The sequence below is a fragment of the Pleurodeles waltl genome, chromosome 3_1 (assembly GCF_031143425.1).
Source record: "Pleurodeles waltl isolate 20211129_DDA chromosome 3_1, aPleWal1.hap1.20221129, whole genome shotgun sequence".
In the NCBI taxonomy this organism is placed as follows: Eukaryota; Metazoa; Chordata; class Amphibia; order Caudata; family Salamandridae; genus Pleurodeles; species Pleurodeles waltl.
The window spans coordinates 923,477,180-923,491,889 of NC_090440.1; the positions used below are offsets into that span (position 1 = coordinate 923,477,180).

At 46.9% G+C, this 14,710-nt stretch overlaps 1 protein-coding gene across 4 annotated transcripts in view; it reads left to right on the forward strand.

The window, feature by feature from the left end:
* The window catches only part of HNRNPR (heterogeneous nuclear ribonucleoprotein R), a 355,793-nt gene that overhangs the window by 125,437 nt on the left and 215,646 nt on the right, over nt 1-14,710 (forward strand). For all 4 annotated transcript variants that reach the window (XM_069223913.1, XM_069223912.1, XM_069223911.1 and 1 more), the window contains one exon: nt 12,946-13,059. In XM_069223913.1, the coding sequence (XP_069080014.1) occupies nt 12,946-13,059 (114 nt within the window). The remainder of the gene's footprint in view (nt 1-12,945; nt 13,060-14,710) is intronic.

Below are 14,710 nucleotides of genomic sequence, written 5' to 3' on the forward strand. Positions count from 1 at the left end.
CCCTATTTAAGTTGCTGCCACCATCGATGGGACCTAGGCCCATCTCTTTTCTTTCCCTTTCTATGGCTAGGATCTGTCTTTCCAAAGCCAATCTTTTGGCCATCCTGGCTAACTGGATGTCCTCTTCACTGGGGCTATCCTCAGTGATTTCAGAGGTGTTGGTCTCTCCTGTGAGGGAACCAGCATCTCTGACTATTATTTTAGGAGTCAGGGTTTGAGGGACCCTGTTCTCCCTAGATAGGACTGGTAGGGGGGAATTGTCCTCCAAGTCACTATCCTCTTCCTCTGAGTTGCCACCCTCAGAGGGGTTGGCCTTTTCAAACTCTGCCAAAAGCTCCTGGAGCTGTATTTTGGTAGGTTTGGGGCCCATTGTTATTTTCTTTATTTTACAGAGTGACCTTAGCTCCCTCATCTTAAGATGGAGGTAAGGTGTGGTGTCGAGTTCCACCACAGTCACATCTGTGCTAGACATTTTGCTTCTAAAAGTTGGAATACTTTTTAAGAATCTACAACTGGTTCTAGAATCTAATTCAAACTTTTACAAACTTTTAAACTCTAAAAGAAATGCTAAACAGGATCTAACACAAGGCCCTAGCAGGTCTTTTAAGAATTTAGAAAACTTTTCAAATTGCAAAAATCAATTTCTAATGACAATTTTGGAATTTGTCGTGTGATCAGGTATTGGCTGAGTAGTCCAGCAAATGCAAAGTCTTGTACCCCACCGCTGATCCACCAATGTAGGAAGTTGGCTCTGTATGTGCTATTTCAAAGTAAGGAATAGCATGCACAGAGTCCAAGGGTTCCCCTTAGAGGTAAAATAGTGGTAAAAATAGATAATACTAATGCTCTATTTTGTGGTAGTGTGGTCGAGCAGTAGGCTTATCCAAGGAGTAGTGTTAAGCATTTGTTGTACATACACATAGACAATAAATGAGGTACACACACTCAGAGACAAATCCAGCCAATAGGTTTTTGTATAGAAAAATATCTTTTCTTAGTTTATTTTAAGAACCACAGGTTCAAATTTAACATGTAATATCTTGTTCGAAAGGTATTGCAGGTAAGTACTTTAGGAACTTCAAATCATAAAAATTGCATGTATACTTTTCAAGTTATTGACAAATAGCTGTTTTAAAAGTGGACACTTAGTGCAATTTTCACAGTTCCTGGGGGAGGTAAGTTTTTGTTAGTTTTACCAGGTAAGTAGGACACTTACAGGGTTCAGTTCTTGGTCCAAGGTAGCCCACCGTTGGGGGTTCAGAGCAACCCCAAAGTCACCACACCAGCAGCTCAGGGCCGGTCAGGTGTAGAGTTCAAAGTGGTGCCCAAAACACATAGGCTAGAATGGAGAGAAGGGGGTGCCCCGGTTCCGGTCTGCTTGCAGGTAAGTACCCGCGTCTTCGGAGGGCAGACCAGGGGGGTTTTGTAGGGCACCGGGGGGGACACAAGTCCACACAGAAATTTCACCCTCAGCAGCGCGGGGGCGGCCGGGTGCAGTGTAGAAACAAGCGTCGGGTTTTCAATGTTAGTCTATGAGAGATCTCGGGATCTCTTCAGCGCTGCAGGCAGGCAAGGGGGGGATTCCTCGGGGAAACCTCCACTTGGGCAAGGGAGAGGGACTCCTGGGGGTCACTTCTCCAGTGAAAGTCCGGTCCTTCAGGTCCTGGGGGCTGCGGGTGCAGGGTCTCTCCCAGGCGTCGGGACTTTAGGTTCAAAGAGTCGCGGTCAGGGGAAGCCTCGGGATTCCCTCTGCAGGCGGCGCTGTGGGGGCTCAGGGGGGACAGGTTTTGGTACTCACAGTAGCAGAGTAGTCCTGGGGTCCCTCCTGAGGTGTTGGATCGCCACCAGCCGAGTCGGGGTCGCCGGGTGCAGTGTTGCAAGTCTCACGCTTCTTGCGGGGAGCTTGCAGGGTTCTTTGGAGCTGCTGGAAACAAAGTTGCAGCTTTTCTTGGAGCAGGTCCGCTGTCCTCGGGAGTTTCTTGTCTTTTCGAAGCAGGGGCAGTCCTCAGAGGATGTCGAGGTCGCTGGTCCCTTTGGAAAGCGTCGCTGGAGCAGGATCTTTGGAAGGCAGGAGACAGGCCGGTGAGTTTCTGGAGCCAAGGCAGTTGTCGTCTTCTGGTCTTCCGCTGCAGGGGTTTTCAGCTAGGCAGTCCTTCTTCTTGTAGTTGCAGGAATCTAATTTTCTAGGGTTCAGGGTAGCCCTTAAATACTAAATTTAAGGGCGTGTTTAGGTCTGGGGGGTTAGTAGCCAATGGCTACTAGCCCTGAGGGTGGGTACACCCTCTTTGTGCCTCCTCCCAAGGGGAGGGGGTCACAATCCTAACCCTATTGGGGGAATCCTCCATCTGCAAGATGGAGGATTTCTAAAAGTTAGAGTCACTTCAGCTCAGGACACCTTAGGGGCTGTCCTGACTGGCCAGTGACTCCTCCTTGTTGCTTTCTTTGTTCCCTCCAGCCTTGCCGCCAAAAGTGGGGGCCGTGGCCGGAGGGGGCGGGCAACTCCACTAAGCTGGAGTGCCCTGCTGGGCTGTGACAAAGGGGTGAGCCTTTGAGGCTCACCGCCAGGTGTTACAGCTCCTGCCTGGGGGAGGTGTTAGCATCTCCACCCAGTGCAGGCTTTGTTACTGGCCTCAGAGTGACAAAGGCACTCTCCCCATGGGGCCAGCAACATGTCTCTAGTGTGGCAGGCTGCTGGAACCAGTCAGCCTACACAGATAGTTGGTTAAGTTTCAGGGGGCACCTCTAAGGTGCCCTCTGTGGTGTATTTTACAATAAAATGTACACTGGCATCAGTGTGCATTTATTGTGCTGAGAAGTTTGATACCAAACTTCCCAGTTTTCAGTGTAGCCATTATGGTGCTGTGGAGTTCGTGTAAAACAGACTCCCAGACCATATACTCTTATGGCTACCCTGCACTTACAATGTCTAAGGTTTTGCTTAGACACTGTAGGGGCACAGTGCTCATGCACTGGTACCCTCACCTATGGTATAGTGCACCCTGCCTTAGGGCTGTAAGGCCTGCTAGAGGGGTGTCTTACCTATACTGCATAGGCAGTGAGAGGCTGGCATGGCACCCTGAGGGGAGTGCCATGTCGACTTACTCATTTTGTTCTCACTAGCACACACAGGCTTGTAAGCAGTGTGTCTGTGCTGAGTGAGGGGTCTCTAGGGTGGCATAAGACATGCTGCAGCCCTTAGAGACCTTTCTTGGCATCAGGGCCCTTGGTACTAGAAGTACCAGTTACAAGGGACTTATCTGAATGCCAGGGTGTGCCAATTGTGGATACAATGGTACATTTTAGGTGAAGGAACACTGGTGCTGGGGCCTGGTTAGCAGGGTCCCAGCACTCTTCTCAGTCAAGTCAGCATCAGTATCAGGCAAAAAGTGGGGGGTAACTGCAACAGGGAGCCATTTCTTTACAATTGGTTTGTTCATACATCAGTAGTCAATAAAGCATTGAATGGATTAAACTATTTGTCCATGAAAAGAATGCAAATAATGCGTCATAACATCCCTTGAAACTCCTTCCCACCCCTCCCTGAACCATACGTCTCATCATGAACCATAATTAGAGCAATGCAGTAGCTGTATCTGAGTTGTATGACTGAAGCTTAGTGCATAGTACTTGAAAGTAAGACTAATGCTGACATTGAAGTTATCATACCTCGAATGTAGGGATAGTGTGATGATGTATGTTATGCTAGTTAAGTATCTGCAGGATCCCTAGCTTTGAAGGACTCCAGCAACACATCCCACTCCAGCGCTATGGATCTTCTCCTCAATTCCCTATATTCCTCTCTGCGTAACGCTCCATTTTCTGCAAGTCCCCATTTGTCCACCTCTGCCTGCAATTGGGGAGACAAAAGGGGCAGTTAAAGACTTTGAGTGCATTGTCAAGACTTGTCGCCAGCAACAGCGCCAAATCCAGGAATCTGCTTACTGCCCTCTGGCTCTGGGAAACAGGCCTAATATACAGTATTCTAGGGTGTTCCAGTAGTTCAGCGCAGCTAGTTCTACTATGGCCACTTCAGTGTCTGCCCAGTAAGAGGAAATCAATGGACAGTCCCATAACGTGTAATAGTTTGGCGTTTGCGGTAAGACATTGCGGACATGTAGAAGGGATCGTGGGAAGCATAGTATGGAGTTTCTGTGGTGTGAGATATGCTCGATGCAGGATAGAAAACTGAATAAACGTAAAACTGGAATTACGTGAAATTTTTCGGGGATATTCTAAAAGGAAGCCCATTCTTTATCTTGAAGCTCGTGGTCTAGATCCTCCTCCCATTTAGTCTGCAGAGGCATCAAGGAGACCTCCAGATAAGAACAAAGGCAGCAATGCAGCCAATGAACCAAATGTCTCCCATGCCCAAGGTTGTGTAGTGCCCGAATCCGTTCATGCCTGGTTGGCAGGTTCAATGCCATCTGAGGCCCAAAGGAAATACACATAACCAATGACACTAGCATGAGATGGGAAGAGTGTCTCTGGAAGTCCATGGGCATGTGTAAAATCTGATTCAGGAGGGGGCCATCAGTAAATAGGCCTCCTAGGGTGGTGCCTCCACCCTGTATCAAGGGACGTACCCTTCTCGCTGAGGGGGTTCAAGAAGCTGTGGACAGGCCTTGCAATGGTATATTTGGAGTGTATGGTTTCTGAGAGGCAATGACATTTTCCAGTATGAGTAGGCGATTCATAAGAGGAATGGGCTATTCGCTGGTAAAGGAAGGCTGGACAGAAAATCTTATGAAGCTCACCCCTATTCAACATTGCTGTAGTATTACCAATTTCGGTCAGATGCCAGCCAGTAGGCAAGCCACTGCAAGTGTCTGGCTAAACATTATGATTTAAATCAGGGGTGCCCATTCCCCTGCTGTTGGGTGATAGTTTGCGCTTGGACAAGCTTACGCTAAGATGGCCAGTGCCCCATATTAGATTAAGTAACAAAGTAGTAAGTGGTTTAAATGTTGAGGCAGGGACTACAGCCGGTATGTTAACAGATTGGCAGAGCAAACATGGTAATACCACTATTTTAGCAATAGCCAACAGCCCGCTACTGATAGCAGTAGGAAACCCCAGAAATGTATTTGTGATTTGAGGGCTATGATGGTTTTCTTAAGGTTAGCTTCCAGGGTGTCTGTAAAGTCTTGATATACCTGGCTTCCCAGGTAGCAAAAAGAGTGAGGTGTCACCTGTAAGTACATATTTCCAAGCCTTAGTCGTTAGGCCAAAGGTTCCAACCCAACACAGGAGTGGTGACTAGGAGCAGCCCTGTCTGGTGCCGAGATGGATCGAATAGCTGTTAGAAATATGTTGGCTCGTTTGTGCTCTTGAGGTGGGGTTTGTGTAGGAACATGATGAGCTTTTTCCATTGTAAAGAGTTTGGATAGGCCCGTGGGGACCACCTAGGTACGCAGCAAATTCTCTTATATAGTGTGTAACATTAGGGCCCTCTGCTCCCTCCGGCATTCCAATTATTCTTATATTATTTTGGCGTGTCCATCCCTCTGCATCTTCTGCATGTTCATGCAGGGTTGCAACCTGTCACTGGGAAAGTATCAAGGCCACCGTTTGCTCCTCGTACACAGGGGTTGGCGAGGGCCTGTACATTCAGTTTACACTCAATGTTTTATGATAATAGTTCAGCATGGTGAGTTGCACTGTGAGGGCACCTAGTTGTTGTTCGATAGCTTGATGAGTCCCTAGAAGATGTGTGCTGGAAGTCCAGCAGGTCTCCTATTGGGAATTTAAATCTGGACATAAGGTGAGGCAGTGGCAGGCCTGGTCTCCATATGCAGTAAGGCCTCTATGGTCCAACGCTACACCTCTGAAGGGCCACAGTAGTCCGGGCAGCCAGGAAAGAGGCCTCTTCCCCGTCCCACAGCACCACTTAGTCCCCAGAAGCTGAGATAAACGTGGCCAGGAGCATGCAGTCTAGGACAAGGCGTATAATATAAGCAGTTGGGTCCCACAAGGATTTAGGTGGTGTTAAAAAAGTACTTGTCCTGAGCAGCAGTGAGGAGAAACATCAAAAGACATTGTGCATTGTCTTGAAAGAGGGCATCTGATGTGTGGGAGACCCCGCAGGCTACAGCCGCTCTCCAGTAGGCGCCTAGATCGTGCGGTCTGCCAGCGGTATTATGGGGTGCGTCCTCGGCACTCACCACCTGTGTTGCATGTGTGTTGTGGGGGGGGGGGAGGAGGGTTTGGTGTGCCCCGCCACAGCTCTACTCTGTGTCTGAGCTGCGCAACAGCCCAGGTCCTCCCCTCTACCCTCACGGCACGCCAGAACTCGAGGTGTGGCAAGCACAGCCGGTACCCATCTGCGAAGTTAGTGCGCTGGTCATGGTGTGCGAGGCAGCAAAGTTCCTTTCCAACACCACTGGTGGCAGCTACAGGAGTAGGGGAGCAGTCCAGCTCCCGAATCCGTTCGGCCTGCCTTCTGGAGGGCGTCCAGAGCATATTCTGGCGACAAGGGGAAATAATGGTGCATAGCAATGTACGGGTTTGTGGGCAGGGCCCGGGAGCTCTGAAGTTATGCAGCCGCTATTGTTGGCAGATAGCCACCCCCCTCAACACGTGTGCATGTTCAACTCAAGCTTTCAAAGAAAATATAATGTTCGATGGCATCTGTCGCTGTAGATACGCATGTTCTGCAATAGCTCGCCATCTGGTGTTGGGCCGGAGTGTTACAAGTTGTTTTTCTTCGAAGAAGTCTTTCGAGTCACGGGACCGAGTGACTCCTCCTTTTGTCTCCATTGCGCATGGGCGTCGACTCCATCTTCGATTGTTTTTTTTCCGCCATCGGGTTCGGACGTGTTCCTGTCGCTCCGAGTTTCGGAACGGAAAGATAGCTAATTTCGGAAGATTTTCGTCGGTATTGTTGCGTTCGGGATCGGCGTACTTAGATTCCACACCGCATCGAAGATCGAAGAGCTCCGGTGCCCTTCGGGGTAGTTTTTCGATCCCCCGTCGGGGCCTGGTCGGCCCGACCGCGTGCTGAAGAACGCCGATGGAACGGACCCCGTTTCGTTTCTGCCCCAAATGCCACAATAAATACCCCTACACAGACCAACACTTGGTCTGCAACCTGTGCCTGTCACCTGAGCACAGCGAAGACACCTGCGAGGCCTGTCGTGCGTTCCGGTCCCGAAAAACACTCCGAGACCGTCGAGCCAGAAGACTTCAAATGGCGTCCGCACCGACAGCCCAACGGGAGTTCGAGGAACAGGAAGAAGAAGGTACCTTCTCAATCCAAGACTCAGACTCCGAAGGATTCGACGACACACAAACCGTGAGTAAGACATTGAAAACCACACAAAGAAACATTTACAAGGCCCAGGGGACGCCACTGCCACCAGGCCATGGCTCCACCCATAAATTCGGTGACCGACCGTCGGCACCGAAAAAGGCCAAAACAGTGCCGAGATCGTCCGACTCCGGTCGAGACACCGGCACGCAGCCTTCTCGGGACCGAGAAAGTGCTGGAGACAAGCCTCGACACCGAGATGCCGGTGTGGACACGGCTCGACGCCGAGACAGCGGCACCGAAACAGATCGACGCCGAGAGGTTTCGGCCCCGAAAAGGAAAAAAGTCACCTCGGAGCCGAAAAAACACGCAGACAAAGTTTCGACGCCGAAACAAACTGCAAGCGACCCAGCTTCAGGCTCTTATACAGAAGAGCACTCGCTAACCTCCCAAATGCAAAAGCATAGGTTTGAGGAAGAGCTACAAGCAACTGATGTGGACCATACGCAAAAGCGTATCTTCATTCAGCAGGGGACAGGAAAAATAAGCACCCTTCCCCCCATTAGGAGAAAGAGAAGGTTGGAGTTCCAGACGGAACAAGCACCACAACCAAAAGTGGTTAAAAGAATTACACCACCACCCTCTCCTCCGCCCGTGATTAACGTTTCACCAGCACAAACTCCATCTCACTCCCCAGCTCACACCACCATGAGCCAGGGTGACCAAGATCAGGACGCATGGGACCTATACGACGCCCCAGTGTCAGATAACAGCCCGGAGGCCTACCCTACAAAGCCATCTCCACCAGAAGACAGCACCGCGTACTCTCAGGTGGTGGCTAGAGCAGCACAATTTCATAACGTAAGCCTCCACTCAGAACAAGTCGAGGATGATTTCTTGTTCAACACACTCTCCTCCACCCACAGCTCCTACCAAAGCCTGCCTATGCTCCCTGGTATGCTCCGGCACGCAAAAGACATATTTAAGGAGCCGGTCAAAAGTAGGGCAATCACACCAAGGGTGGAAAAGAAGTATAAGCCGCCTCCTACGGACCCGGCTTTCATCACTACACAGCTGCCACCAGACTCTGTTGTTGTAGGAGCAGCTAGGAAAAGGGCCAACTCTCACACATCTGGAGATGCACCACCCCCAGATAAAGAAAGCCGCAAGTTCGATGCAGCTGGTAAAAGAGTCGCAGCACAAGCTGCAAACCAGTGGCGCATCGCGAACTCCCAGGCACTACTTGCGCGCTATGACAGAGCCCACTGGGACGAGATGCAACATCTCATTGAACATCTGCCCAAGGACTTCCAAAATAGGGCGAAACAAGTGGTTGAGGAGGGACAGACCATCTCCAACAACCAGATACGTTCCTCCATGGACGCTGCAGATACAGCTGCACGGACAATTAATACATCTGTAACTATCAGACGGCATGCATGGCTCCGAACGTCTGGATTTAAACCAGAGATTCAACAAGCAGTTCTCAATATGCCTTTTAATGAAAAAGAACTGTTCGGTCCAGAAGTGGACACAGCGATTGAGAAACTCAAAAAAGATACGGACACTGCCAAAGCCATGGGCGCACTCTACTCCCCGCAGAGCAGAGGGAATTACAGCACATTCCGTAAAACGCCCTTTCGAGGGGGGTTTCGGGGTCAAAGCACACAAGCCAGCGCCTCACAAGCAACACCGTCCACTTACCAGGGACAGTATAGAGGAGGTTTTCGGGGACAATATAGAGGAGGGCAATTCCCTAGAAATAGAGGGAGATTTCAAAGCCCCAAAACCCCTACTACTAAACAATGACTCACATGTCACTCACCCCCTCCACACAACACCAGTGGGGGGAAGAATAGGTCATTATTACAAAGCATGGGAGGAAATCACTACAGACACTTGGGTTCTAGCAATTATCCAACATGGTTATTGCATAGAATTTCTACAATTCCCTCCAAACATACCACCGAAAGCACAAAATTTAACAACACACCATTCCAATCTCCTGGAGATAGAAGTGCAGGCACTATTGCAAAAGAATGCAATCGAATTAGTGCCAAACACACAAATAAACACAGGAGTTTACTCACTGTACTTTCTGATACCAAAGAGGGACAAAACGCTGAGACCAATCCTAGACCTCAGAGTAGTAAACACTTTCATCAAATCAGACCACTTCCACATGGTCACACTACAAGAAGTATTGCCATTGCTAAAACTACACGACTACATGGCAACTTTAGACCTCAAGGATGCTTATTTCCATATACCAATACACCCATCGCACAGGAAATACCTAAGGTTTGTATTCAAAGGAATACATTACCAATTCAAGGTACTGCCTTTCGGATTAACAACCGCACCAAGAGTCTTTACCAAATGTCTTGCGGTAGTCGCTGCACACATAAGAAGGCAGCAGATACATGTGTTCCCATATTTGGACGACTGGCTAATCAAGGCCCATTCGTTCATACAGTGCTCAAATCACACAAATCAGATCATACAAACCCTCTTCAAACTCGGGTTCACCGTCAATTTCACAAAATCCAAAATTCTGCCACGCAAGGTACAACAATACCTGGGAGCCATAATAGACACATCAAAGGGAGTAGCCACTCCAAGTCTACAAAGAATTCAAAATTTCAACACCATCATACAACGCATGTATCCAACACAAAAAATACAAGCAAAGATGGTATTACAACTCCTAGGCATGATGTCATCATGCATAGCCATTGTCCCAAACGCAAGACTGCACATGAGGCCCTTACAACAGTGCCTAGCATCACAGTGGTCTCAAGCACAGGGTCACCTTCTAGATCTGGTGTTAATAAACCGCCAAACTTACCTCTCGCTTCTGTGGTGGAACAACATAAATTTAAACAAGGGGCGGCCTTTCCAAGACCCAGTGCCACAATACGTAATAACAACAGATGCTTCCATGACAGGGTGGGGAGCACACCTCGATCAACACAGCATACAAGGACAATGGAATGTACATCAAACAAAACTGCATATCAATCACCTAGAACTTCTAGCAGTTTTTCAAGCACTAAAAGCTTTCCAACCAATAATAGTTCACAAATACATTCTCGTCAAAACAGACAACATGACAACAATGTATTATCTAAACAAGCAGGGAGGGACGCACTCCACGCAGTTAAGCCTGCTAGCACAAAAAATTTGGCATTGGGCAATTCACAACCAAATTCGCCTAATTGCACAGTTTATACCAGGGATACAAAATCAACTCGCAGACAATCTCTCTCGAGATCACCAACAGGTCCACGAATGGGAAATTCACCCCCAAATTCTGAACACTTATTTCAAACTCTGGGGAACACCTCAGATAGACTTGTTTGCGACAAGGGAGAACGCAAAATGCCAAAACTTCGCATCCAGGTACCCACACAAACAATCCCAAGGCAATGCCCTATGGATGAACTGGTCAGGGATATTTGCTTACGCTTTTCCTCCTCTCCCTCTCCTTCCTTACCTGGTAAACAAACTCAGTCAAAGCAAACTCAAACTCATATTGATAGCACCAACTTGGGCAAGGCAACCCTGGTACACAACGCTGCTAGACCTATCAGTGGTACCCTGCATCAAATTGCCCAACAGGCCAGATCTGTTGACACAGCACAACCAAAAGATCAGACACCCAGATCCAGCATCGCTGAATCTAGCAATCTGGCTCCTGAAATCCTAGAATTCGGGCACTTACAACTTACCCAAGAATGTATGGAAGTCATAAAACAAGCAAGAAGGCCATCCACCAGGCACTGCTATGCAAGTAAATGGAAGAGGTTTGTTTGCTACTGCCATATTAATCAAATACAACCATTACACACAACTCCAGAACACGTAGTGGGTTACTTGCTTCACTTACAAAAATCTAACCTAGCTTTCTCTTCCATTAAGATTCACCTTGCAGCAATATCTGCATACCTGCAGACTACCTATTCAACTTCCCTATATAAAATACCAGTCATTAAAGCATTCATGGAGGGCCTTAGGAGAATTATACCACCAAGAACACCACCTGTTCCTTCATGGAACCTAAATGTTGTCCTAACTAGACTTATGGGTCCACCTTTTGAACCCATGCACTCCTGCGACATACAGTTCCTAACCTGGAAGGTGGCATTTCTCATCGCCATTACTTCCCTGAGAAGAGTAAGCGAGATTCAGGCGTTTACTATACAGGAACCTTTTATACAACTACACAAAAATAAAGTCGTCCTAAGGACCAATCCTAAATTTTTGCCAAAGGTTATTTCACCGTTCCATCTAAATCAAACAGTGGAACTTCCAGTGTTCTTTCCACAGCCAGATACCGTAGCTGAAAGGGCACTACATACATTAGATGTCAAAAGAGCATTGATGTATTACATTGACAGAACAAAGAACATTAGAAAAACTAAACAACTCTTTATTGCATTTCAAAAACCTCATGCAGGAAACCCAATTTCAAAACAAGGTATAGCCAGATGGATAGTTAAATGCATCCAAATCTGCTACCTTAAAGCTAAACGACAGCTGCCCATTACACCAAGGGCACACTCAACCAGAAAAAAAGGTGCTACCATGGCCTTTCTAGGAAACATCCCAATGCAAGAAATATGTAAGGCAGCCACATGGTCTACGCCTCACACATTCACCAAGCACTACTGTGTACACGTGTTATCCGCACAACAAGCCACAGTAGGTCAAGCTGTATTAAGGACATTATTTCAGACTACTTCCACTCCTACAGGCTGATCCACCGCTTTTGGGGAAATAACTGCTTACTAGTCTATGCAGAACATGCGTATCTACAGCGACAGATGCCATCGAACTGAAAATGTCACTTACCCAGTGTACATCTGTTCGTGGCATCAGTCGCAGTAGATTCGCATGTGCCCACCCGCCTCCCCGGGAGCCTGTAGCAGTTTGGAAGTTACCTTCAATTATTTATATATGTATCATCTCAACCTTAAATAGGTGTATACTTAGTCACTCCATTGCATGGGCACTATTACTACAATTCAACTCCTACCTCACCCTCTGCGGGGAAAAACAATCGAAGATGGAGTCGACGCCCATGCGCAATGGAGACAAAAGGAGGAGTCACTCGGTCCCGTGACTCGAAAGACTTCTTCGAAGAAAAACAACTTGTAACACTCCGGCCCAACACCAGATGGCGAGCTATTGCAGAACATGCGAATCTACTGCGACTGATGCCACGAACAGATGTACACTGGGTAAGTGACATTTTCATTATCCAGAGCACTGACATTGGTATTTGTAGTGTTTTCAAGAGTTGTACTGGAAAAGAGATTATGAGCTATGCTGAAGAGGGTGTGAGGTACAGTATTGAATCCCGGTCTATTGGGTAGATTAACCTCTAAAAATAAGAGTGAATTCAACTTCTGCTTTTATATTTTGTAGCTACCTGAAGAGAAGCATTCAAAGAAACCAAATGAGAGCCTTTTGAGGGAGGGGGGGGGCCTTTATATTCTTGCATGCCCCATCCTTTGCAACTTGTGTTAAGTCTACTACTAGTCAACTTCAGAAACACAAAAGTGGCTGAGAAATAGTCATAACAGTAAACCCACTTGTCACCTTCGCTCCAAGTTTCGCTTAAATTTCAGTATGTGACAAAGGAACATGTCGGAAATTGTTAATTGTGTTCAATTAATAACTTTGTAACTTTTCAGTCTTTGCTAGAACGTACGGGATACACTTTGGATGTAACCACTGGACAGAGGAAATATGGTGGTCCTCCTCCATATGATGTCTACTCAGGCTCCCAGCCCGGAATTGGAACAGAGGTCAGTTTTTATATAGAATTTCTTCCTTTTAGTATAATTTACACACGTATCTGTACAAAACAAACATACTCTACTGGTTTGCATTGAATAAAAATCTTATTTGAAAGTGATCTACTTAATTAATTAATGTATTCTAAACTTAAGGAAAACAACGGCCCTTTAAGGCTTTCAGTGCTAGAGTTAGAACAATTTTGTGGGACCTATCTGTATATGTATGTATACATTACAAAGATACAGTACACACAGACACACACTCTATCTCTGTCTAGATTTCGACCCCCACCAATGGTTTTGGAACAAAATTGGCAGCAGATTGCACAGCCACCTGAGGACCCGCATGTGACATTTCTTACAGATCCATGCATTGGGGAAAAAAGTTAAACTCAAGAGGTGGTGATTGGGTAATCAAAAGTTGCCCTTTCATATTTTTTTCCCCTATAGGAAATTCTACTCACCCCTGCAGCAAAAACCACTGAATTGATTTACGCCAAACTTCTTGGCATGAATCTAGATCTTTAATAAAGGTGTAATTTCATTGTTTTGCATAATCTGTTTGTAGAGTCTGGTACCAGAATCCTGGAGTCAAGGCTCATGAGCCTGTGCCTGACTGAGACTACCAAAACAGGCCAACAATGTTCTGTGAAGTTTGCCCAGGCTTCACGGTATCTAGGAGCTCAATGGGAGGTACTTTCTTATCCCGCTATTGGAGCTGCGAAAATCAATTGTTTTTGCTTTGCTTTTACATTTAAACATGTCACCTGCCACTCCCACATGAGCCTGAGAGGTTGGAACACTTTCACTTCTTTTTTTTTTTCAGGACACATCCTGTAATTGCGGCTACAACAACTTAACAGAGGCGTCCTAGGTAATTGTGTTAGAGCTATAACTGTCTTTACCCCCTCCACCCCCGCCTAAATGGTGGTGTATTTAGAACTTCCAACCCTCATCCCTTCTGCCTTTAATAATGGCAGAGAGAGTCAGTGGAAGACAGCCTGTCTCCTGCTAGCACTTTTGTATCGCTTTTTGCAAACTCTGTCCCCAAGTTAATTAAGCACATTAACAATTCCATCTGGTTTAGTTTGTTTAGATCAGAAAGCATTTTTAAGATCGCCTATAGCCTTTAAAACATCTATTGCAAAGATGTATGCGTACTCATCAAGTTTATTGGTAAAATCATGGCAAGATGGCTCTGGTTATTGCATTTGCTGGAGAGAATCCTGATCAAATACAGCTCAGATGTGGATATGCTAGCAACAGAACATTGTGCCACGGATTGTCTCATCATCTTGCTAAGTGATCTGCTGAAGTTTTGCCGTAATGAGTCTGGTAGCATGTGGCTTTTTCTTTATTTGCTTTTTTTCCTTTTTGGTGCTTAGTTTCACATCCTATAGCTGTCTGAGCTATTATAGAATTTGAAGCAGAAAAAAGATAATCTTTGAGGTGAGTCACTGCCCAGCCCAGACTCAAGTGGGGAATTTAGTATTCGTAGCTTGTGGATGTTAGGTACATATGCTTAGCATACTTCTGCCATCTAGTGGTGGGCTCGGATTTTTACAATTAGTTTTTCTTTGAAGTCTTTAAAGTCGCAAGGTACTGTGACTCCTTCTTAAGGCATCCCTTAGGTCTTGTGCTTGGTCATAGTTTCCTTTGC